Here is a 21,315-nt window from a genome sequence, read left to right as displayed (position 1 = left end):
GATCAACTTCACACTCGTTTCTTCCTCTAACCCTCAAAATCGCCCCATCAACCAACAAGTAATTCTGCCTAGAGACTACGAAGAGAAATGCCTTCCACCAAGAAGCCGAAGCCGACCGGCAACACGGTCATCATCGGGATTGATTTCGGCACCACCTTCTCCGGCGTTGCGTATACCTGGTCCGGCAAGACCGAACGCATCAAGGGAATCTCTAGCTGGGACTCGCAGCTACACTCTAATTCAAATGAGAACAAAACTCCGACCGCCGTTTCTTTTAAGTCGAAGGGTCGAATTAATTGGGGCTATGGCATTCCGTCCGACGCACAGCAGATTCAGTGGTTTTAACTCTTGCTCCTTGACGACAGGGGCCTAATACCTGAGGACGTTCGCGAGTCGGTCAAGGTCAAAGAAGCGAGGAAAGCCCTCAAGGAACAGAACAAGACGGTCATCGAAATCACTTCCGTTTACTTGCGCCATTTGCGGAACCGTTGCGTTCAGCGCATTACCGAGACCGTCAGTCGAAATCTGATCAATTTCTCCAAGTTCCACATCGTCATCACCTTGCCAGCCATCTGGCCGGCATATGCGCGCGCCAAGATGAGAGGCAGTTGAACGCGCAGGTATGCTTGGGGAGCGCATCGCTAGTGAAACCCAGCTTAGCTTCATTTCTGAACCCGAAGCCGCTGCGTTGGCCACACTGTCAGAAATGGATGGGCGTGCTGACGTCGAGGTACGTGTAATTTGATCTATTCAGATGCTTTTGCCTCTGCCCACCTCTTGTTTCATTCTCCACCTAAAGATGCAGCCTCTGACTCACTGTTTATAGAACGGCGACTGTTTCGTCGTTGCCGACTGCGGAGGTGGAACGGCGGATCTTATCAATTACGAGGTTGTCAGCACAAACCCGATGATGGTGAAGGAGTGCGTCAAGGGCCAAGGAAAGTTGATCAACGTGCCCTCGTCAGTCAGCATCCAAAAATACTAACTACCTAGGTATCTAGGCGGTCTATGCGGCGCGGTATTCATTGATGAATAATTTGAAGTAATGTTGAGGAAGAAATTCGGCAATGCTAGATGGAACAAGCTGAAGGCTACATCCAAGAAGAACCTGATTGAGACAGAGTGGGAGCACATGATCAAGCCCGAATTCGATGGACGCAACAAAACGTGGGAGATCAGACTCCCCTTTGAGTGTCTCGACCTCAAGTAACTCAAACGGAATGGGGACTGGCCGATGGTCACGCTGGATGCCGAAGACGTGGCCAGCGTTTTCAACCCAGTTGTCGACAAGATCGGCAGCGTGGTTAACGAACAAGTACATTCAGTATTGGCGAAAAAGAAAGTCAATCCGAAGGTAAGTGTTACCGCGATTGATTCGATCCCCGCTCAGTTCCACGTCCCTGACAATTTAATTTTGGAAATAGTACATCGTCTTCGTTGGAGGGTTTGGCCAGTCCAGATACCTGTTCAACTCGCTTAAAAAGGCTGTACCCTCAGATATTGATATCTTACAGTCCCGAGGATCTGGCCCGTATGTCATTCTTTCTATTTTAATCAATAGCCTCCGAGCGACAGTTACTGATTGAAGCATAGCTGGACGGCCATCTGCCGCGGGGCCGTGGTTCACGCTATTGCCCTGAATGGGTTTCCTGGTCTCTCTGTAGGGGTTCAAACGAAAGTTTCCCGCGTCAACTGCGGGTTCATGTGGAACGTGTACTGGGATCCCGAACAACATGATCGCTGGGACAAGGCCTGGGACAAGGACCGCCATGAATGGGTAGCCGAGGACCAGATGAACTGGCTTCTGAAGATGGTATGTTTGTGTCTTTGAACAATCATTTGTTGACTTTTATACCTTCGGGTTTGCCCTAACTAGACCTAGGGAGATGACATATCAACTACCCAACCTGTGAGAATTAAGATGTCACAGCTCTCTACCCCGACGAAGACGGACACAAAGCAAAGAAATATACTACCATCTATTCGACTTCTGTATCCTCCCCGCCCAAAAGGTGGAATCGCACCATGGAAAAGCTGTGCAAGATCAAATGGGAGACTAGCATCAACATCCAGTCCCTTCCGACCTTTACGAATTCCGATGGGAAGGTCTATCACGAGCTCGAATATGAGGTGGAGATGACCTGCGTTGCTGGGTCGGTGGACTTTGCTGTTTACCATGAAGGAGAACGACAAGGGTCCCGGAATGTCGAGATCGACTACGAAAACAGACCGTAGGCTGTTGGGTACCGTTTGATTGCGGGTATTGGTCTAATATCCACTTGATGGACTGGATGTTTCGGGGATGCGAGGATGCCGTGGTATGGAACAGCACTATTTATGTTTCTTCTTAGCACCGACCCATTTGGCATTGGAGATATTGCAGTTAAATAGCTTGACAAATAAATTGCCCAAATATTTGCCCATATCTTTGGCCTTAACACGGTCAATTTTCTAAGCCGGCTTGTCAACGCTACTAATCTTGTTTATCGCCTGGAAACCAAATACAATAATTAGGCTATCCAGCGCATCGCTTCAAGGAAAGGCAACGAGGGAAGATAATCTTTAACACATTACTTCAATCAAATCCAGCCCACATGCGGGGCAAAGTTTAAGACAGCATTCTGTGAAAGTACAAGTCCCGAGCCCGGAAGTTTCAACAGCTAATATGTCCGCTCGGCTCTTCCGAAACACCTGCAGGCTATATATAACAAAGAGCATTGGGAGATGACCGAGGACACTTTTTTGTATTTTCAACATATTACTTTTCAATCTCCGCCCCTATCTTACCAAAGGGAGGAAGGCCACCGATGGATGAAAAAGACGAAGTTGAAGCCGCATTTCGAAAAGTGCGGGGAAGAACCGACAAGTTCGTCAGATGTTCGTCACCACAACCACTAGATAGTAGATAGCCAACCTGACTAGCATCCATAAATGGCCGAGTCCACCCGAAAACTTGCATCCACCAGCCAACTCATTCATGTGATCGTTTTAAACTTGTTAACCCACCCAAATCCGGTGGCGACATCCAATAAAAACATCAATTCTTCGATGCCCACCCGGTCATCTTGAAGATGCCGGTATCCTTGAAACCAACGGCGGTTAATACGGTGAGAATCGCTTCGGCTCAGAGGTTACAAAGTCGAGCCCGGGAGGGAATTTCCAGTTTAAACGAGGCATTCAGTGCTGGAAATCGGAGATGGGGTGCCTCTAGGACCTCTCCGGCGGTAGTTCATGTTTTACCGACATCACGGCCAGCCATACCACCGGGGCTCATGCAACCATATTGCTCCTCACCTGTCATTCAATCCTCACCTTTCTCCTCATCATCTCACTTTCCGGGCGACGGCTCAAAACAGCCACAAACGACCAAATGGAGCCCCCCCTCGGACGAGGAACTTCAGGGACGCCCCGTCCTCGTCGCCGGCGCGGGCAACATCGGCCGTCGCATTGCCCTCGTCTGGGCCTCTCACTCCCGGCCCGTCATCATCTACGACATCTCCTCGGACGCACTCCACTCTGCCACCGAGTACATCACCGACAATCTCGCAGCCTACTGCACCACGCGCGGCACACACCCCGGCCACGTCCGAACCACCAGTGACCTCCGCACCGCTACAAGCAGTGCCTCCGGACTGGCCGAAGCCAACGCCAAAGCCCCCTGGCTGGCAATCGAATGCCTCCCCGAGTCCCTCCCCCTCAAAACCTCCGTCCTCGCCTTACTCGAGCGTTCACTCCCCACCGACTGCCTTCTCGCCTCCAACAGCAGCAGCCTCACCACGGCCGAGATGGCCGCCCAGGGTGACCTAAACCACCCAGAGCGGCTACTCAACACGCACTACTTCATCCCGCCGCGCAACCGCATGGTCGAGCTCATGTCATCAGGCGCAACAGCCAGAAGCGCATTCCCCTTTCTCGCAACCCAGATGCGCCGCGTCGGGCTCGCGCCCGTAATCGTGCCGCACAATATCCAGAGCCGCGGGTTCGTGTTCAACCGCATCTGGGCGGCGTGCAAGCGCGAGACGCTGGCGGTGCTAGCCGAGGGCGTGGCCAAGCCGGGGGATGTGGATGCGCTGTTTCGGGATTTCTTCCATGCGGAGAAGGGCCCATGTGAGCGGATGGATGAGATCGGGCTGGATACGGTTGCGCGGGTGGAGCAGCATAATCTGGAGAGGGTGCCGGGACTGAGGAGTGAGGCGGCGTTGGCGTGGCTGAAGTTGCATTATGTTGCGGAGGGGAAGCTCGGGGAGAAGAGCGGCGATGGCCTGTTCACGGAGGCGGAGCGGGCGGAACTGAGGGAACGGCATCATGAGGAGAGGTACAAGGATGTCGAAGAGACATCTGACGCGTAGATTGATGTCCGGGCTATATCGGGGGCGGGTGTTTGTCGCAGATGCGTGATGAATGGCAGCCGGTCAAGGAGGGACTCTCGGAGTCTGGGGGATTTCTAATTGATATGGAAAGCTGAAAACCTGTAAGGATGAATCATGGGCTTACAGTGCAACACTGCGATTGAATTGTCCAATGGCCGCAGTGCTTGGTTTGGATCTTTTCCACGATGGGAAGGCGCGACTTGTGCTTGGTTTCAAGTGATGGTGCCCGACCGCTTACGACTTGGAAGGGTAAAGAGGAAGGAGCATTCTTGGCTTCGGCCTGCTCCACAATGTCAATCACAAAGGCGCGCCGAGTGAGTGAGGGAAGGCGTAGGGTTTGATCATTTGATGAGGTAATTGGTGTTCAGTTTCGCAACTCTCACTCCGCTTGTAACTAACAATTAGTAAGTAAGAAAGTACCGGATATCAAGACCTTAACGTTTTCTGAATATTTAAAGATCATTCATTTCTACTCAATCCGCACTTTTGCACAATCCTTTCCACACCAAAGTTTCAATTCAACAACCAGTTAATAAAGTTTGACTTTGAACCTCATTTAATTACTCCAAACGACCAAACCATCAAACCGACACAATGGCCGCTGAGTCGTTCCCCACGCCCAAGTTCATCACCGGAGGATGTCTCTGCAACAGCCTCCGCTACCGTGTTGACTTCCCAGAGGGTCATGATTTCAAAGCCTCGGTTGGTCTTTCATTACCCTCCCTTCCCAGTCTTCAATATCAAAGTCTAATTAATTCCTGGGTAAAAACAGTCCGGCACTTGCCAGTGCACACAATGCCGCAAGCAATCCGGCTCACTCTTCTTCATCTGGCACACCGTCAAGCCAGGGGCCAACTTCAAGTTCACCTCCTCCACGGACACGCTGAAGAACTACCGGGCCAGTGAGAAGGCGGATCGCGCTATCTGTGGCAACTGCGGCTCGTGGATTTACTGGAAACCGACTGCCGAAGACCATATCTCTTTTACCATTGGGTCGGTTGACGCCCTGTACTTGTTCGGAGAGGGGGCTGATGGTGTTGAGGTGCCCAAGGAGGGGTTTGGATATGCGTTGAGTAACGCTCGGGGCGGGAACTACGCCAAAGAGAATGAGATCAAGGGGGTGACTGATTGTCTGGAGCTGCTGAAGTAGGAGCAAAGGAGGAGACTGAAGATCAATTTCTGGGGAGATGCACGATATCGCGATCATTTGATGCTCTACTATAGCCAGCTCGAAATCAGCTAGCAATCCAAGGGGAGGGAGAAATTCGGATTCAAGTTGCGAGGCTATCTCGAGATTATCAATCTGACAGCCAGTGCACGTGTATGTGACGGTCGTTGTGGTAGGTTTACCATCCGCGGTCAGCTCAGAGCCGCACGTGCAGATGGCTGACCACCCAAGGTCAGCATGAAAGGAACTAATACCTGACGTGCATAACGTTTAATTGACACGGTGATTCCATATCACAGCCTTATGCATCCGATTCGATCCTTCGTACCTGAAATTGGGGACGATCTTCGAGACTTTGACTGCCTCGCCGCACAACCAACTGTGCCCTGCCAAAGAAGCCACAATCCGTGGAACACAAATGGCCAAAATACGACAAAAAGAAATAAGGCAGCGAAAGGGTTATAAACCCCCCCATTCATCCTTACCTTTTCCATCGCCCTATGCCTCAATGGAAAAAAAGGATGAGATGAATTCGCATCATGATGTCAGACGCACGGAGCTCATCGCCCAACCGCCAACTTGACTTACACCACGACGAGAGCTCTCCCCTTTTCCACGGTCGACGAAACCCCAAGTATGAATCCATTTCTGCCGCCGTAGCCTCAATAAATCCACCCAAAATGGCATCTCACCAAGTCTCCGACCCTCAAGAAGTCCCCGACCCTCAAGGCCAAAGGTCACCAGCCGCGGCCGAGCCGCCCATGTCCCCTCGAACCGTAAGCCTAGACGCCGCCGGCGAGGGCACCGGCACCAGAATCCCCAGCATGGGCGCCGCTTCCACTGTCGTCGGTAGCACCAACGGCAGCAGCAACCGTAATTCCAAAACACCGCTCGATTCCAGCCAACCTTTCACCCCAGCTTCTTCCCAACAACAACCCCAACCCCAACAACAACAACAACACCCCTTCCCCCCAACCCAACCCCACCAATTCCAACCCCCCCATCTCCCCTCCCAAAACCAAACAACCTCTTCCTCCACCGCCGCCACCGCCATCGCCAAGGAACAACAAGCCTCCAACAACACCCAACGAGGAGAAGAAGATGACGACCCCATAGGCCTAGGCCTCCACGGCCCCCTAAAAGCCGACACCGATCTCTCCTGGGGCATCCCCGCCGGCCTGCACATGCGCCGCGGCAACGACGAGAACCTCGCCATTTTCCGCCGCGCGGTGGGGATCAACAGTACTTTGCCTGTGCTTATGGCTGAGGAGGAGGATCGGTTGCGAGGTGGTGGTGGTGGGTGGCGAGGAGGAGGTCATCGGGGATGGGGAGGCCGGGATCGAGGGAGCCCAGGGGGGTTAGCAGGGGCGGAGGCGGAGGAAGGGAGGTCAGGGAAAGGAGGCGGTGGGAGGAGGGGGGGAAGGACGGTGGCGATGGCGACGGGGGGGATTTATGCGGCGGCGGTGAGGGAGGTGCAGAGGAAGAGGATTGCGTATCATTTGTTGTCGGTTTTGATCAATGCGAGCCATTTTGCGCAGATTATTATTGGGGCTTCTTTGACTGCGCTGTGAGTTTTCTTTCCTCTTCTTTTCGGTGTCTTGTTCTTGTTGATTGTACAACGTTTCGTTGCTGTGTACGGTTTGCCCCTAAGTAGATTGCTAACGCGGGATATTTACCCCCCAACAGCGGTCCCAGCGCAGGAGACCACGTCATCGTCATCACCCTCCTCGGCGCCATCAACACTGTCATCGCGGGTGTGTTGGCGCTAGTCAAGGGCCAAGGTCTGCCGGAACGACTAAACCACGACCGAGCCGAGTTCCGAAGGCTTCAAGACTGGTATGGGCCCCCTTTCCTTCCACACCAACCAACCTTCCCCCCGGGTGCCCCCGTTTTATTAACCCCCACAACAGGATCGAACAAACCGAAGCCCTCCTAGCCGTCGGCGTCCTCGGTCGCGACCGTAAAGAAGTCGGCGTGCTCGTTCAGACGGCGTTCAGAAAGTACAACGCGGCGAAGCAGTGCGAGGAGAGCAACCAGCCGGAGAATTATGTGCGGTATCCCGAGACCGATCTGACCATGGGTCCCGGGGGACCTGGTGGTGGGCCGGCGGCGGTTGGTGGCCGGCCGGTGTCGCAGGTTGAGTCGGTGAGTCCACCGCCGGGCCATGCGGGGGCGCGATCGCCGAGTCCGTATCATTAGAGAAGGGGAGAATATCTGTGTTGTTCTCGTGCCTGGGGAAGTTGGACTGGAGTCTGTCGTTGGCCAATGGCGTGGAACAAAAGGTTCGGACAGTGGGTGTTGCTCCCGTTACTGTGACATCTATATCAGGTTATATAGTTTGCTAGATCGGCCCTGAGCCCAGAGGACTCTCGCCAGGATAGAAAATCTCCACCGTGCGATGCCAACCGCAATGCAACCAGATTTATACACCTCCACCCCTACACCTTCATCCCATTCTCTTCCACCTTCCTCCCCCTCTCGTCATAAATAATCCCGCTAAACGCCTCAAAATCCCCCCCATCCACCAGCCTCGTCTCATCTTCCGTGTCCGGCGGCAGCCGCGTGTACATACCACGACCCGGAACTGGCCATAACGCCGCGAGTGGGTCAAAGTTCTCGTCATCCTCGCCCACGATGACAGCGCCGTTGCCGGCATTGAGCGCAGCGGAAGTGCGGGGGAAGAGACCGTCAGTGGTCGTCCCCGCGAAGATAGACCGTGGGCCGCCGTTGCTGTTATTACCTGCATTTCCTGGTGGTGGAGGAGGAGGAGGATGGGATGGTTCTGGGCCTGGGAATATCGGTAGGTTGGGGTGTGTGTCGAGACAGGTCATGATGATCCCGACGAGGTCCTGCTGGGATAGTGTGGAGAGATAGGCGCGTTTCTGCTGGGCCGGTTTGTTCGCCCAGCTTTCTTTTGGTCGTTCACCTTTGTGACCAGTTCCCCCAGCTTTCCCCTGATGATGACTTTGCGGCTGAAAGACACTGCTGGTTTGTGAATGCTGCTCGACCTTCTGCCTCTTATTTCCCCCCTTCTTAGCGGCACACGCGCTACAATACCACCCACGTATCGCGTCCCGCACGATCTCGTCGGCGACCCACGGGTCGTGGCAGAGCTGGTGCCAGCCATCGTTGCACCCGTCGCAGAATACGATTTGGTTGGTGGCTGGGCTATGCATACGGCTGCACTTCTTGCAGAGCATCTGCTCGACGGTGCGTTTGCCGTGGTGGTGGGCTGGGGGCCGCGGCCGTTTGCTGGCAGCGTCCATGGCTGCTGGGTTGTAGGCCGCTGGCTTGAGAACCTGACGGCCGGACTTGGTGACTGCGAGGGGTACGGGAGTGGTCGGGGTGCTGGATTCTAGAGGTGGTAATGCGGCGGAAGACGGGGCCGGTTCGGGCGAGGAGGAAGAAAAACTGGAAGACCGTGTCGAGACGGCGTCGTTGTCTTTGGTGCCGTCTGTGGGCTGAGATTTAGTACGCTTTCGCTTGCCGCCCGTAGTAACACGGGGAAGCGGTGCGGGTTTGGACTTCTTGATCTTGCTCTCTGAAGAGAGGATCTTGCTGGGCGCCGCCTTCGTGGTGACGGGCTTTGGAGGGGTCGGTTTCGACGAGGCAGTGAGGCCTGCTGTGACTTTTCGGATCGCGCTCATTCCCACTGCGCTACTCGTAGGTTTTGAGGCAACCGGCCCTGGGGCTGGGAGTTTAACAGATGAGCGGGGGGGTATCGGCATGGCTGAGTGTGTGACTGGAGGCACGGCGGGCATCTGTATGGTCGTGGCCGAGGTGTTCATGTTCATCACGAGCCGTCGCTTCACGTCTTCGTAGGTTGCTGAAGGGATGCTGGATGTGACGGCGGGTGATCTAGAAGCTTGTGACAACGCAGCACTTAGACTGCTCGGCTCGCCCTTCATTCTTTTGAGAATCATTTGTGTGGCCGCCGTAAACTGTGGCACGTAAAGGGGTCGTGAGGACGGGGTGGAAGCGGTCGCCATGGGACCGGCCCCAGAACCGGCCGCGGAAACGGAGCTATGAGCCGGGGACGGGTCGGTGACCCGCCCTTGTAGGGGAGAGTTTGCTGCATTTTGGGATTTGTCGTCGGCCATTTTTTTCTCTGCGCGGGTTCCTGATCGTGTCGAATGAACGCGGTTTCGTGATAATGCAGGTCGCCAAACACCATGGGAAATTGATGCTTTTCGTGTCGGTTATGAACAAATATACGTATTAATTAATTAGTAAAACACATCAAGTTAGGAAGTAGAAGGCCGCGGCCACATTGAATTGTTCATTATGAACATGTTTCGAGTGATTGAAGGGAAGCTGCGATCTTGAGGTTTTGTTTCGTTAATCACGTGAAAGTCACGTGTGAACCCTAACCCTCCGAGTTTCAGGGGTACCAACCACCAGAGCAACGGCCACAGGGTATGAAGAAGGTCGCCTACACAGCGATAGGAAGCTCTTAGAGTAATCTATTTTCTCTCCTATATCTCGCCATTGTTACCTAATCACACCCTTCTCCTTCAATCCCCGTATTTGAGCATCCTCCATCCCCAAATACTCCCTCAAAATAGCATCCGTGTGCTGCCCCAACGTCGGCGGTGGACTCCGGATCCGGGGCTCGCTCTCCGAGTACTTGACCGGTGTATTGAGCAGCTTTATCGGTCCACACTCGTCATGGTCCACCTCCACCACCATGTTCCGGGCCTGGGTGTGCGCATGGGTCAGCGCCCCTTGGACGTCATTGACCGCGGCGTATGGCATGCCCTTGCCCTCGAACGTGTCCAGCCACTCCTGGGTTGTCTTCTGGGTGGTGATCGCCTCGATCTCGGCCTCTAGTTCGACCCGGTTGGCGACGCGGACCGCGTTGATCTTGAACTTGGCGTCTTCCTTCCACTCGGGCCGGCCGAGGCCATCGCAGAGGATGCCGAAGAGCTTGTCGTTGCCTCCACCGAAGAGAACGTCGCCGTCTTTAGTTTTGAAGGAACGGTATGGGACGATGGAGGCTAATAATAGTTTGTTAGCGGATGGTCATCAGCAACAAAACGGTCATCGGGCCACATACGGTGTGCGGTCCCCCACCGGCCCGTATCCTTCTCCCCGCTGATGAGACAACTGCTGGCAATGTTGGCCAGCGTAACGGTCTGGCAGTCACTCAACGCAGCGTCAATGTGCTGCCCCTTTCCAGTCTTAGCCCGGGCAAGTAACGCGGCCATGATGCTGTTGCTGGTATACAGCCCAGTTGTGAGGTCAGTAACGGCAACGCCGACCTTGACCGGTGGCCCATCACGGCTGCCAGTGATGTGCATCAGGCCAAACTCGGCCTCCACCATGACATCGTAGCCTGGTCGCTGTGAGTACGGCCCCGTCTGGCCATAGCCTGTAATAGAGGCGTAGATGAGTGCCGGGTTGATCTTGTGGATGGTGTCAAAATCCAGGCCGTATTTTTTGAGGGATCCTGGAATGTAATTCTCGACTAAGATGTCGCATTTCGCAGCCAGCTTCTGGAGGATGTCCACGCCCGCTGGGTCTTGGAAAGAGAGGGCCAGGGACTTTTTGTTGCGGTTTACCTAGAGGAATAAGGTGAGCTAAACGTTTAGTGCTATTGTGGGACGTGGTACTTACACCAAGAAAATATGCAGATTCTCCTGGCCCCTCATGTAATGAGCCATCTTTATACGTGGCATACGGCGGTCCCCAGGCCCGAGTATCGTCACCTCTGACCGGGTGTTCGACTTTGATGACCTCGGCCCTAACATACAATGGCGGTCAATGGTGGCCTGTCCTGTCGTTTCAGAGTCAGATGCTCACCCGAGGTCTCCTAGAATCTGGGTACAATATGGCTTCAAAAGAGTTAGATATCTGGCACAACGCCTGTATGTACAATACATAAACAGGGGACAGCCTTACCCCTGCCAAGACTCTCGTCATGTCCAGAACACGATAACCCTCCAAAGGGAGAGACCCCGGGGCTGAAGCGGCCGCCGACACGGTGAAAGATCGGAGGCCGACCGCATCCCCGCCCGGGAACCTCCTCGGTACCCCGGACCCAAATACACGACGGCAAGCCGTTAATGCTCGGCTCATGGCGGCGGCTACAGGCAAAAAAAGAAAGACAGGTGGCCTTGCGAAAGTAATAAAAAGTAAGGGAAATTCACAAGATCCGGGCCGAACTGTGACTTGACAGAACCGGAACGATCATGAAAGGCGGCCACCACTTGCCGGATCCGGTGCCGGGCGGAGCCCGGTTGAGCGTATCCAAGTATCCGAGGTCTGCGAATCAGGGATCGTCAGGTCCACTGCTTGGTCAAGGTGCATTTTTCTCAACTTGCCCTCGGTCTAGGAGTCGATTGGCATTATCCGAAAGTTTGGCAGGCAAAGAGGACACGAAAATGGGATATTCGCCAGAGGTATGCCGACGGCAACATCGTTGATGTTACTTCTCCAGGTCAGACTGGCCTATGAATGCACTAATGTAAATTACGGTTTCTGGTAACTAATCGGCTGCGTACTTGTAATTACCGTACCATATCCCTCCAATGAACGCGCTTGGACCACGCGACCAGCAACTTTCAAGAACTCCTTCACGGCAGCAACGCTAAAGATTCCAATCCATCCTCCCCATCCCCCATCCATCCAACAACACCCTCCACAATACAATGGATTATCAAAACCGAGCCGGTTCCAAATTCGGCGGCGGCGGTGTCGCCTCGCACAGCGCCACCAACGCCGACCGCCGCGAACGCCTGCGCAAGCTCGCGCTCGAACAAATCGACCTCGACAAAGACCCCTACATCTTCAAGAACCATCTCGGTTCCTTCGAATGCCGCCTCTGCCTAACCGTACACCAAAATGACGGTTCCTACCTCGCCCACACCCAGGGCAAGAAGCACCAGACCAACCTCGCACGGCGTGCCGCCCGCGAACAAAAAGAAGGCAAAGGCGAAGTCGATCCACACACCGGTCTGCCCGTGGGTGTTGTCGGCGCAGGGTTTGCCGCGTTGGGCCTGGGCGCCGGTGGCGGGCCACGGAAAAATGTCGTCAAGATTGGACGGCCGGGGTACAAGATCACCAAAGTGCGCGATCCGATTACGCGCCAGCAGGGGCTGCTGTTCCAGCTGCAGTATCCGGATATCGGCACGGGTGTCACGCCCAAGTGGCAGGTCATGAGCGCGTTCAGCCAACGTGTTGAGGACCCCGACCGGAATTTCCAGTATCTGCTCGTGGCTGCGGAGCCGTACGAGACCTGCGGTTTTAAGATCCCGGCGCGCGAGCTAGACAAGAGAGAGGACCGCCAGTTTGAGTACTGGGATCCGGATGCGAAGGAGTACTGGGTGCAGATTATGTTTATGACGGAGCGTGAGGAGCGGTTTAATGCTGCGCCGGGTCTGACGGGGAGGTGATGAGGCCGCGGAACATACATGCGGTTTGAAGAGACGGGCAATATGAGAGCGGTCGGTATACGGATATATGGACCCCCAAGAGACTACGCGTCACCAATCACGGCACATCCCATCGGGTCCCTCCAAAGAGTGGCTCGGGATTTCACGTCTAGCCCGCGAGATTTTTCGCGACCTCTCTGACCGCCGATATATGGCGAAAACCAAACACATGGACTCGCGGAGCGAAGGAGGTGTCAAGGACTTGGGGGGCATGGGAATCCGGTGCAAGGCCATGGTCGGGTGCCAAAAGACGCGCCTTTTCTGTACCGTGGTAGGCTATGGAAAGTGGAAGTCTTGGTTAGATGTTTGGGCCGGGAGTGGCGGAAATCCGGCGAAGCTGGTATGTGTAATAAGGTCGTTAGCAAGTCCAAAAACATCACTCCACACCGTTGGCGGTGTAGGTATTAAGGTGTTACACATGAAGCATTGCGCAAGAAATAGCGTAGTCAGGTAGGTATGCCAGGCAACACCCAATCAGACGTTTTATTTTGACATTTTCCTTTATCTCTCCGAACTCTTTGCGACATCCATGTTACCAATACCAGCTCAACGCCAGCAAGCTAGTCCATCCCATCCAGGTCGCTGTTCCAAATCGCCATAACACACTCCCAAGTCCACACTTAAACGCTCAAAAGTTAACAATCACAGTAGGGCACCAGAGCCCAATCACCGGAAGTTGTTATCAAACCGCTTAAAGGTATACCCAATGAAGGGTAGACTCATCTCCGGGCTCTCCTCCTGTTGGGCCGCCGAACCAGTACCCGCCGCGGCACCGGCGCGGGCCTGTGCGGCGCGCAACATGGTGGCGTTGTCGGTCTGGTCAATCTCGTCGGTGGGGAAGTAGGTCGTATCGATGTTGGAGGTCAGGCGCGGCTCAAACGGCGCACGGATACGTCGCAGGCTGTCGAACTCGACGCCGCGGAAGAAGGAGTGGTTCTTGATCTCGTGCGCACCGCCACGGCCGAGGCGATTCTCCGAGTTACAGATGAGGCTAGGGATGGTGAGTCCATTGTCGGGCAAGAGAAAGAAAAGCAATGAAGGGGTTAGACTGGGACAACTTACCTGCGAATCAAGTTCTCAGCCTCGACGCCAAGCTGGATGTCGTCTGGGAAGTACAGCGACTGCCTCCAGTTGACGATCTTACGGTAGGTGTCGTGGCTGTCCTCGGCGCAGAAAGGAGGCCAGCCAACTAGACACTCAAACATGATGGTCCCCAACGACCACCAATCGCAGTCAAACGAATACCCGTGCCCAGTAAAAATTTCGGGCGCAATGTAGTCGGGCGTACCGACCGTAGAGTACGCCATCAGTCGTCTCGATCGCCTCCAGTCGTTAATCTGGGACCGGTTGCTGACTGTCAAGTTGATCTGGTCGATGGCGATGGAGTTTCGGTTGTCGCGCGGCTTATTCGACTTGCCCTGGAGGAGCTGCTGGTAGTAGTTGTTGTCGTGCAGCTTGTGGAAGCCAGTGGAAAGACCGAAATCTGTTAACTTGACATGACCGCCTCGGTCCAGCAGGATGTTGTCTGGTTTGATGTCTCTGTGGATGAAGCCCAACTTATGGACAGCCTCGATCGCCAGGACAATCTCAGCAATGTAGAACCGCGTGATGTCCTCCGAGAAAATCTCGTACTTAATCAACATAGTCATCAAGTCACCACCCGGCAAGAACTCCATCAACATGTACAGGAAGTTGGTGTCCTGGAAGGTCGTGTAGAGTTTGACCACCCACGGGCTGTCCGACTCGGCCAGAATGTCACGCTCCGCACGCACGTGAGCCAACTGGTCCTTCTTGAACATTTCCGTCTTGATCAGCGACTTCATGGCGTAAACCTTGCCGTCGGCTTTCTTCTGCACCAGCTTGACTTCGCCAAAGGCGCCCTTGCCGATAATCTTAACGGTATTGTAGTTTTCCGGCTTGTCCTTAGTCCGCAGGAAACGAAGGTACGACCCCTCGCGACGGCCACCGGTGGCCCAAACTGATTCCCGGCGGCGGGCATCCGTCGTTTCGGCCAGTTTTTGCTCCATCTCGCTTTGCCTATGTGATTGGACCATGGTCAGCACAAGCCATCGGCTAAATCATCAAGCCAACCGTGGTAGAAAAGATAGTCACCCACCTCTGGTTACGCTCACGGGCCCTCTTGACACTATCCTTGAAAAAGTCGGACGCCAGCTGCGAGCACTTCTTCTGATTGTTGTTCGCATTCGGGCCGTACTTGTCCGGGTTCCGTTCGGGCGCGGCAGCGAAGTAGTCGGCCTGAGCATTCTGCGTCGGCAGCGGCGGTGCGTTGGCGTAGCTCCCGTAGCCTGGTTGCTGGCCACGCGAGTCGGCGGTTCGGGGTCGCTGACCTGGGGCGGCCGCGGGCTGAGGGGCGCGACCGCTGTTGTAAGGAGACGCCCGGCCGGCGCCACCTAGGTTCTGGTGAGAAAATTGGTGGGCAAGTCCCGTGTTGGGGTCGTTGTTGGCGCCTCCAGGTGTAGTGGTCCTCGCCTGACCGCCGTAGCCCTGGCCAGCAGCGGCATAGTCGGTGGCCTGGGAGTTCCCAACTTGGGCAGCGTACTGGGCGGCATACTGGGCGTTGGGCTGCTGGAAATATCCTCCTTGTTGATACGCCGCTCCGCCTTGCTGGTAGGCCTGAGGTTGCTGGGCGCCGCCTTGGGCGGCCGCAGGCTGCCCGCCTTGGAAAACGGGCTGCGGGAACGTAGAGGGCGTGGTCGGGTACGTGCGGTCGTTGGCAGGGAGTCGCTCGTTGTTGCTCCCAAAGTTGAGATACAGGCGGTTACCTTGGTTGTCCATGTTGGCGATGTGCTGCGGGATTGCCCGTGGTCGACACACAATTGCAACTTTCTGGGGAATCCGGGCGTCGTGGGTTTCCCGCGAGCGACTTGCAGGTGTTGAAAGAACGACGTTCAGACTAAAGTTGTGGTGTGGAAGCGGAAAGGGGGAAGACCAGCGGGACCCTGTGTTTTGGGACCAGGGTCTAACGAGGTGGAGGAGGTCTGGGTTGGCAACTACGGGGGTTTAAGACGCGCACCTGGACGCTTGCCCCGCCAAAGTGAACCACAATGCAATCCGCAAAAGCAAGTGTGGTCATCTCCCAGCCAGTCTTTAATAAATTCCATTTCCTAACCTTTCAATGACCTTCCCCATGCTCCAACCTTTTCCCAACACATCAAAATCCAGTCGAAGAGCGGGTACACAGTGGCATGACACGCTCCATTGCCTGCAAGATGGCGGTCAATGCCCTCCCGATGCGGCAGTTCCCGAGACCCTGCCAGAGGCCCGGGACCCCGCCATTTCCTACGGATGCGTAAATTCCTGTATTGCCTTGTACCGTAACATTGTCAGATTCTTAGAGATCGCCGGGTCCTGCACCCTTTTCCCCCACATCCTCAAACGGTTTCCAAACCAAACCTCATGGCTAACTCCTCATCAAAACATGTGGTCACCCGGCTGGAAACTTACTTTTGAGGCGCCACCCCCGGGTGGGATGAGTGTCCAGATATTGAGTTTCCCCCAGGGCGCCCGAAAACCAGTATCTACGTCTCTGAACTCTCAAAGTAGCCAGGCCGCTCTCTGCCCCCGCTGTCCTACCCCTATCATCACAGACTTGACCGTGCTTCCAACCCAGAGCCGGAGCCTGTTGGGCGATGGTAATAGCATTAGTGGATCAGGGTGCACACCCCCTCCAAACTCGATATGAGAACTATCCCGGTGGACTTTGCTAGACTCGGGGTTTACCTCAGGTATGTAGTCTCAGGCACTGAACTACCTTACCTTTGGGGTTGTATCCGTAAACACTCAATTCACCTTGAAGTGGGACATAGCCTCATGAGAACTGGTAATTCTTTGTATGTACATACCACTCACACATGTACCACTCTCCCATGTGTGAGACTAGCGACACCCCATGGGAAACTCAAGCGAACCCATCCTCGCAGTACCGCCATAAGACTCAGAGCCTTAAAGCCCCCTGCCCGGGCTGCCTTACCTGCGAGCTGCTAGGTAGGTACCTGCAAATGCACGGAGCAGAACGCTCGAAAAGAGGGGTTGCTGTTGGGTATGTTTATCACAAAACACGGGTATCTTGTCAACTGCACCGCCCGAGAAGCATCTCATTAGTAACATAATAAAGACTGTGCTAAGGCTCGCCCGAGCTTTAACGACAGTATGTAGGCAGCTTACAACAAAACAGCGAACTTTGTACATCAGGAGAAGAAAATTGAGCGCCGTGATGTTTTTGGAGGTACCTTGCATCCAACATGGACCGTGCACGATTGCCGTTATCGCGATAACGACCAGTGGAATTTTGAACCGCATCGCGAATTCAGAACACCGATTTCCTTTTGCAAAAAGCGGCTTCACACTTGCGACGCGGCGCATTTCATGCCGCACCCTGCGACACTACTTGCACCTTCGATCAAAAACCGTGGCGCGGCCTGTTGATATTCCAGTAAAACCCAAACGCAAAGGTCCGGGTCCCCGCAAGCCAAATGTGCTTGTAGTACTGTTCAACCTCCCTCGCACGACGCCGAGAACCACGTTCCCAGAGACCACGATGGCCGACCCAACCCCGGCCGCTACCCCGCCTCCAGCGCCGAATGCGGTAGGTTCACAAATATCACCATGAAAACCTTTCTCGAGCCTTAAGCAGGCGCTGACGATACCTTCTTCCTAGGCGCCAAAACCAACCCCGAACCCGGCATTGCGCATGCTCGGGCTGCCCGCCTTACCTCGAAAACTCCCTTCCCGGAACTGGATGATATTCTGGACCATCTCGGGTGCCATTACAGCCGGTATTATCTACGACAAACGAGAAAAGAAAAGGGCAATTGCAAAATGGTCGCATGCCGTGGAGCATCTGGCCAAAGAGCCAGTACCCGACAAAATGGGCCTAGCACAACCCCGCAAGCTCACCATCTACCTCTCAAATCCGCCCGGTGATGGCCTACGCGTGGCCCAGGACCACTACACCGAATACGTTAAGCCGATTCTAGCGGCCAGTGGATTGGACTGGGAGTTCGTACAAGGCCGCAAGGAAGGCGATGTTCGTGCCTATGTTGCCGAGCGAGTGCGCAGGATCCGACACCAAGGGGAGAATGGTGGCCAGCCGGACCCGACAAAGGAGCCTACGAAGGAGGAGTTTATTGAGAACTTCCGTAGGGCGCAAGGCATCCAGGACTACGACGGCGTGCGCGGCGATATCGTCATCGGGCGGCATACATGGAAGGAGTACCTCCGCGGGTTGCATGAGGGCTGGCTGGGTTCTCTGACCGCACCAGGGACAATACCACCTCCGGATGTAACTCAAGACGCCCAGGCTGGCGTGGCACTTACTGAGGATACGTTCGGCGAGGGGTCTGAGGAGAGGCCTGTTGAGGACAAACCAGCCGAAGAAAAGCCCGTTGAGAAGCCAGCCGAGGAAGAGAAACCCAAGAGGCCACCCCAACCAAAACCCCATAACACCACAGCCGACTATCCCTCAGCAATCCTCCCCGCTCTCACACCCCAGGAGTTCGACCCCTCCATGCCCATCCGGCAACCCCACCTCCTCGGCTTCCTCAACACCCCGACCCGCCTCTACCGCTTCTTCAATCGCCGGAAGCTTGCCGACGAGATCGGCCGCGAAGTCGCTGCCGTCTGCCTCAGTGCTGCCCGGGAGTACCGCCAGCTGCCCGCCGAGGCCGACGACGCGAGTCCAACGAGCACATCCGCTGCGGTCAGGTACGAACAGCAAAAGGAGCTGGAGTGGGAAGAGAAAGATTGGGTCAAGTCGGTTTGGAAAGAGGACGAACCCAAGGCCGACAATGCCGCTGCGACTGCTGCGGCCGACGAGATTCCCGAGAGGATCCGTGCGAAGCCCATTGTGATGGACTGGCGTATTGCTGAGCGTATGCGCCGATTCGAGCTCACACCTGAGGATGAGCAGCGGATAAACCGGATTGTGGTGCCCGAGGAGGAGGTCGAGGGCTGGACCAAGGGGAAGCTCCGGAAGCTATACCGTTGGGGCAAGAAGAAGGCGTTTGAGAAGGAAAAGCGGACGCCGCTGGATGACAGTGACGTTGAGTAAAAAGCACCACAAAAAGGGTGGTGAATTTGATTTTTATGATGTGTGACGGTGTACTTGTATATTGGGTTGGTTGGGTTGCATGCATGTTGTGTTGTGTATCATGTCAGGGTAAATCGGTGCATATCTGCCGTTGTCACGGCGCCTGTATTATATAGCATTAACGTATAGACAGGTGCTCGGGGGGCGAGACGCTCTGTGTCAGAATAATGAGACTCCTCTTGATCATTACTAGTCCCGTCCATTCACTATCCGAGACTTGTGGGATTAGGTAGCATGCTCGTCGCGCCTATAGATCGTAAAATGCCTCAGTCATCGTCGCTATCAGATCCGTAGTCGACGAGTAAACCCCCGGGCTTTGCGGTAGCTACAGCTGGCGCTGGATTTGGTGCTTCAGCCGGTGTCGGCCCCGTCGAAACCGTCGCCTTCTCTACCTGGCCCACTACATTCTTCATCTCGGTAGAGCTCACCTTCCGCTCCTTTTCCTGGCCCTTCACTTGAGGCTCCTCCTCCACCTTCTCCTCCCCTTTCTTACCCCCATCACCATCTTCCACCTGAACGCCACCACCGCCACCACCACTCCCCTTCCTCCTCACCCCAACCCCCTTCAACTTCTTCCTCCCCCCCAACAATCCCCCCTCAACCTTCCTCCTCCTCTTCCCGCCACCACCACCAGAAGCAAACCCCCACCCTTCCCCCTCCTCACCCCCATCTCCACCCCCCTCCCCATTCCCATTCCCCTGCGCCACCCTAAACCTCTCAACCCCCCTCTCCACCTCCCTCCGTCCCTCCTCCTCCTCCCGTCGCCTCTTCGCCCTCACCTCCTCCAAAAAATCCACCTCATCATCATCCAGCGCACGGAATTGATTCCGCAGGCGGTGGGCTTCGTCGAATGCCGCTTGTTTGGCGGCTTTGTTGGCTTGGAGGACTTCGTAGAGGGATTTCTCGCCGGATTGGGATGCCTGGAGGCGGGCTTGGTCGCGGCGGAGGCGGTCGGCTTCGAGTTGGGCTGTGGCTGCTAACCAGGCGGCTTGTTTGGCGGAGGGGGGGTTGGTGGTTGTGTCCGTGGTAGGGTCCCTTGGATTTGAGTTTGAAGAAGCGGTTTCTGCGGGAGGGGGTGCGGCGGTGGATGGCTCGCCGGTGGAAGCGTCGATGGCGCCGGCGGAGACGAAGCGGGAGGACATTCTCTTCTAGGTTGTCTTTGATGCAGAGATGTTGGGATGTGGGTTGAAGTGCGCGACTCGCGGAGTCGAAATGAAACGGAATCTGCAGATTTATCCACCAAATTGTTGAGGTTTGGTGGGGTGGTATGACAATATGAGTGGAGGGACCCTGCTTATCACACAAAGAGGCCGTTACGCCTGATCATCATCTCACCGCTGATGGCCTTAACCGTGATGAAGGTTGAAGTTCAATCGAGGAAGAGTCCAAACCAGCTGCCGACAGCCGCCAAGTAGTAGAGCTGATGGGCCCCACAAAAGCTTTCAATCATGGAAGACGGTTCTTCACACCTCAACCAACGGCTCATCTCGCCTCTCCGTCTTAAATACCAGCAGGTTTGCTCATAGGACGGGCACAGTAATTGGATATGAAGTTCGGGTATTGTTCAATTTGGTTTGGTTTTTTATTGTTTTTATCAAAGCCGATGTTGGAACCCAGGCCGCGCCGTCAAGCGTCGACCAAATCCATCCCTTCAAGGAGAAATCACGCCCGAGACCCGAACACTAACACCGAGGTCTTCCAGCATGCCCCGAAATTGAAGAAACCACGGCAGCCGACCATCCATTCTCTCCTGGTTCCTTCCCTTCCTAAACCCCCAAAACCCAGCATTTCAAACAAACACCTACACTTAAACATCCCAAACCCTTCAGTCATCTCGTCTGTGCCCCAACCCCGAATCGTCAAGTCGTAACCCTAGGTGTTGGTAAAAAAACAAAGGGGACCCTTCACCACCCCCCTTACTCATGGTCCTAAAAACTTTGAACCAGTGGCATGAAGAAAAAAAAAGCTGCTCACTGTTCGGCCCCGTAAACCCGTTTCGCCAAGTTGTTACAGAACACAACCTCGAGACCAAATGAAAGCCATTCTAGCCACCAAGATGAGGCTCGAGGAGGAAAAAGGAAAAAATGCCGAGCTAGCTTGCAAGCAACCTAAGCAAACTCCGATATCAGGTCGTAGGAGATAGATGCCAGTGCATGGTGCTTAGACAAGCGTGGTCGGCCGGTAAAGAAGCAAGGGAATCGAGCAAAGAGACTTGAAAATATAAAAATGCCTCCC

At 54.9% G+C, this 21,315-nt stretch overlaps 9 protein-coding genes across 9 annotated transcripts; 6 read left to right on the top strand and 3 right to left on the bottom strand.

Annotated features, from left to right (window-relative positions):
* Nucleotides 1–87: 87 nt before the first annotated feature.
* C8A04DRAFT_35346 (uncharacterized protein) lies at nt 88–2,235 on the top strand (the record flags this gene model as incomplete). Its single annotated transcript, XM_062783136.1, has 10 exons — nt 88–335; nt 366–552; nt 605–730; nt 827–960; nt 994–1,018; nt 1,058–1,206; nt 1,267–1,354; nt 1,425–1,531; nt 1,594–1,813; nt 1,966–2,235. 10 exons carry the CDS (start codon nt 88–90, stop codon nt 2,233–2,235), a joined length of 1,554 nt encoding a protein of 517 aa, XP_062639451.1.
* A 1,037-nt stretch (nt 2,236–3,272) lies between these two features.
* Nucleotides 3,273–4,349, top strand: C8A04DRAFT_26242 (uncharacterized protein; the record flags this gene model as incomplete). Its single annotated transcript, XM_062779864.1, has 1 exon — nt 3,273–4,349. The coding sequence occupies one exon, from the start codon at nt 3,273–3,275 to the stop codon at nt 4,347–4,349; it is 1,077 nt and encodes a 358-aa protein (XP_062639450.1).
* A 615-nt stretch (nt 4,350–4,964) lies between these two features.
* Nucleotides 4,965–5,520, top strand: C8A04DRAFT_35344 (Mss4-like protein; the record flags this gene model as incomplete). Its single annotated transcript, XM_062783135.1, has 2 exons — nt 4,965–5,072; nt 5,143–5,520. The coding sequence occupies 2 exons, from the start codon at nt 4,965–4,967 to the stop codon at nt 5,518–5,520; spliced, it is 486 nt and encodes a 161-aa protein (XP_062639449.1).
* An 842-nt stretch (nt 5,521–6,362) lies between these two features.
* C8A04DRAFT_10084 (uncharacterized protein) lies at nt 6,363–7,737 on the top strand (the record flags this gene model as incomplete). The annotated part of the gene is made up of 4 exons (XM_062776462.1): nt 6,363–6,780; nt 6,853–7,105; nt 7,225–7,374; nt 7,449–7,737. The coding sequence occupies 4 exons, from the start codon at nt 6,363–6,365 to the stop codon at nt 7,735–7,737; spliced, it is 1,110 nt and encodes a 369-aa protein (XP_062639448.1).
* A 239-nt stretch (nt 7,738–7,976) lies between these two features.
* Nucleotides 7,977–11,460, bottom strand: C8A04DRAFT_35342 (CoA-transferase family III domain-containing protein; the record flags this gene model as incomplete). Its single annotated transcript, XM_062783134.1, has 6 exons — nt 7,977–9,724; nt 10,044–10,535; nt 10,595–11,099; nt 11,155–11,281; nt 11,341–11,372; nt 11,440–11,460. The coding sequence occupies 6 exons, from the start codon at nt 11,458–11,460 to the stop codon at nt 7,977–7,979; spliced, it is 2,925 nt and encodes a 974-aa protein (XP_062639447.1).
* Nucleotides 11,461–12,188: 728 nt separating this feature from the next.
* On the top strand, nt 12,189–12,932 carry C8A04DRAFT_26237 (uncharacterized protein; the record flags this gene model as incomplete). Its single annotated transcript, XM_062779863.1, has 1 exon — nt 12,189–12,932. The coding sequence occupies one exon, from the start codon at nt 12,189–12,191 to the stop codon at nt 12,930–12,932; it is 744 nt and encodes a 247-aa protein (XP_062639446.1).
* Nucleotides 12,933–13,637: 705 nt separating this feature from the next.
* C8A04DRAFT_10198 (kinase-like domain-containing protein) lies at nt 13,638–15,767 on the bottom strand (the record flags this gene model as incomplete). The annotated part of the gene is made up of 3 exons (XM_062776498.1): nt 13,638–13,962; nt 14,034–15,008; nt 15,088–15,767. 3 exons carry the CDS (start codon nt 15,765–15,767, stop codon nt 13,638–13,640), a joined length of 1,980 nt encoding a protein of 659 aa, XP_062639445.1.
* Nucleotides 15,768–17,529: 1,762 nt separating this feature from the next.
* C8A04DRAFT_26235 (mitochondrial import inner membrane translocase subunit Tim54) lies at nt 17,530–19,041 on the top strand (the record flags this gene model as incomplete). The annotated part of the gene is made up of 2 exons (XM_062779862.1): nt 17,530–17,577; nt 17,650–19,041. 2 exons carry the CDS (start codon nt 17,530–17,532, stop codon nt 19,039–19,041), a joined length of 1,440 nt encoding a protein of 479 aa, XP_062639444.1.
* Nucleotides 19,042–19,346: 305 nt separating this feature from the next.
* C8A04DRAFT_26234 (N-terminal domain of NEFA-interacting nuclear protein NIP30-domain-containing protein) lies at nt 19,347–20,222 on the bottom strand (the record flags this gene model as incomplete). The annotated part of the gene is made up of 1 exon (XM_062779861.1): nt 19,347–20,222. One exon carries the CDS (start codon nt 20,220–20,222, stop codon nt 19,347–19,349), a length of 876 nt encoding a protein of 291 aa, XP_062639443.1.
* Between the last annotated feature and the right edge of the window lie 1,093 nt (nt 20,223–21,315).

The sequence above is a fragment of the Dichotomopilus funicola genome (assembly GCF_033296635.1).
Source record: "Dichotomopilus funicola strain CBS 141.50 unplaced genomic scaffold C8A04scaffold_11, whole genome shotgun sequence".
Classification (NCBI taxonomy): domain Eukaryota; kingdom Fungi; phylum Ascomycota; class Sordariomycetes; order Sordariales; family Chaetomiaceae; genus Dichotomopilus; species Dichotomopilus funicola.
This window is presented reverse-complemented; position numbering and strand designations above follow the sequence as displayed.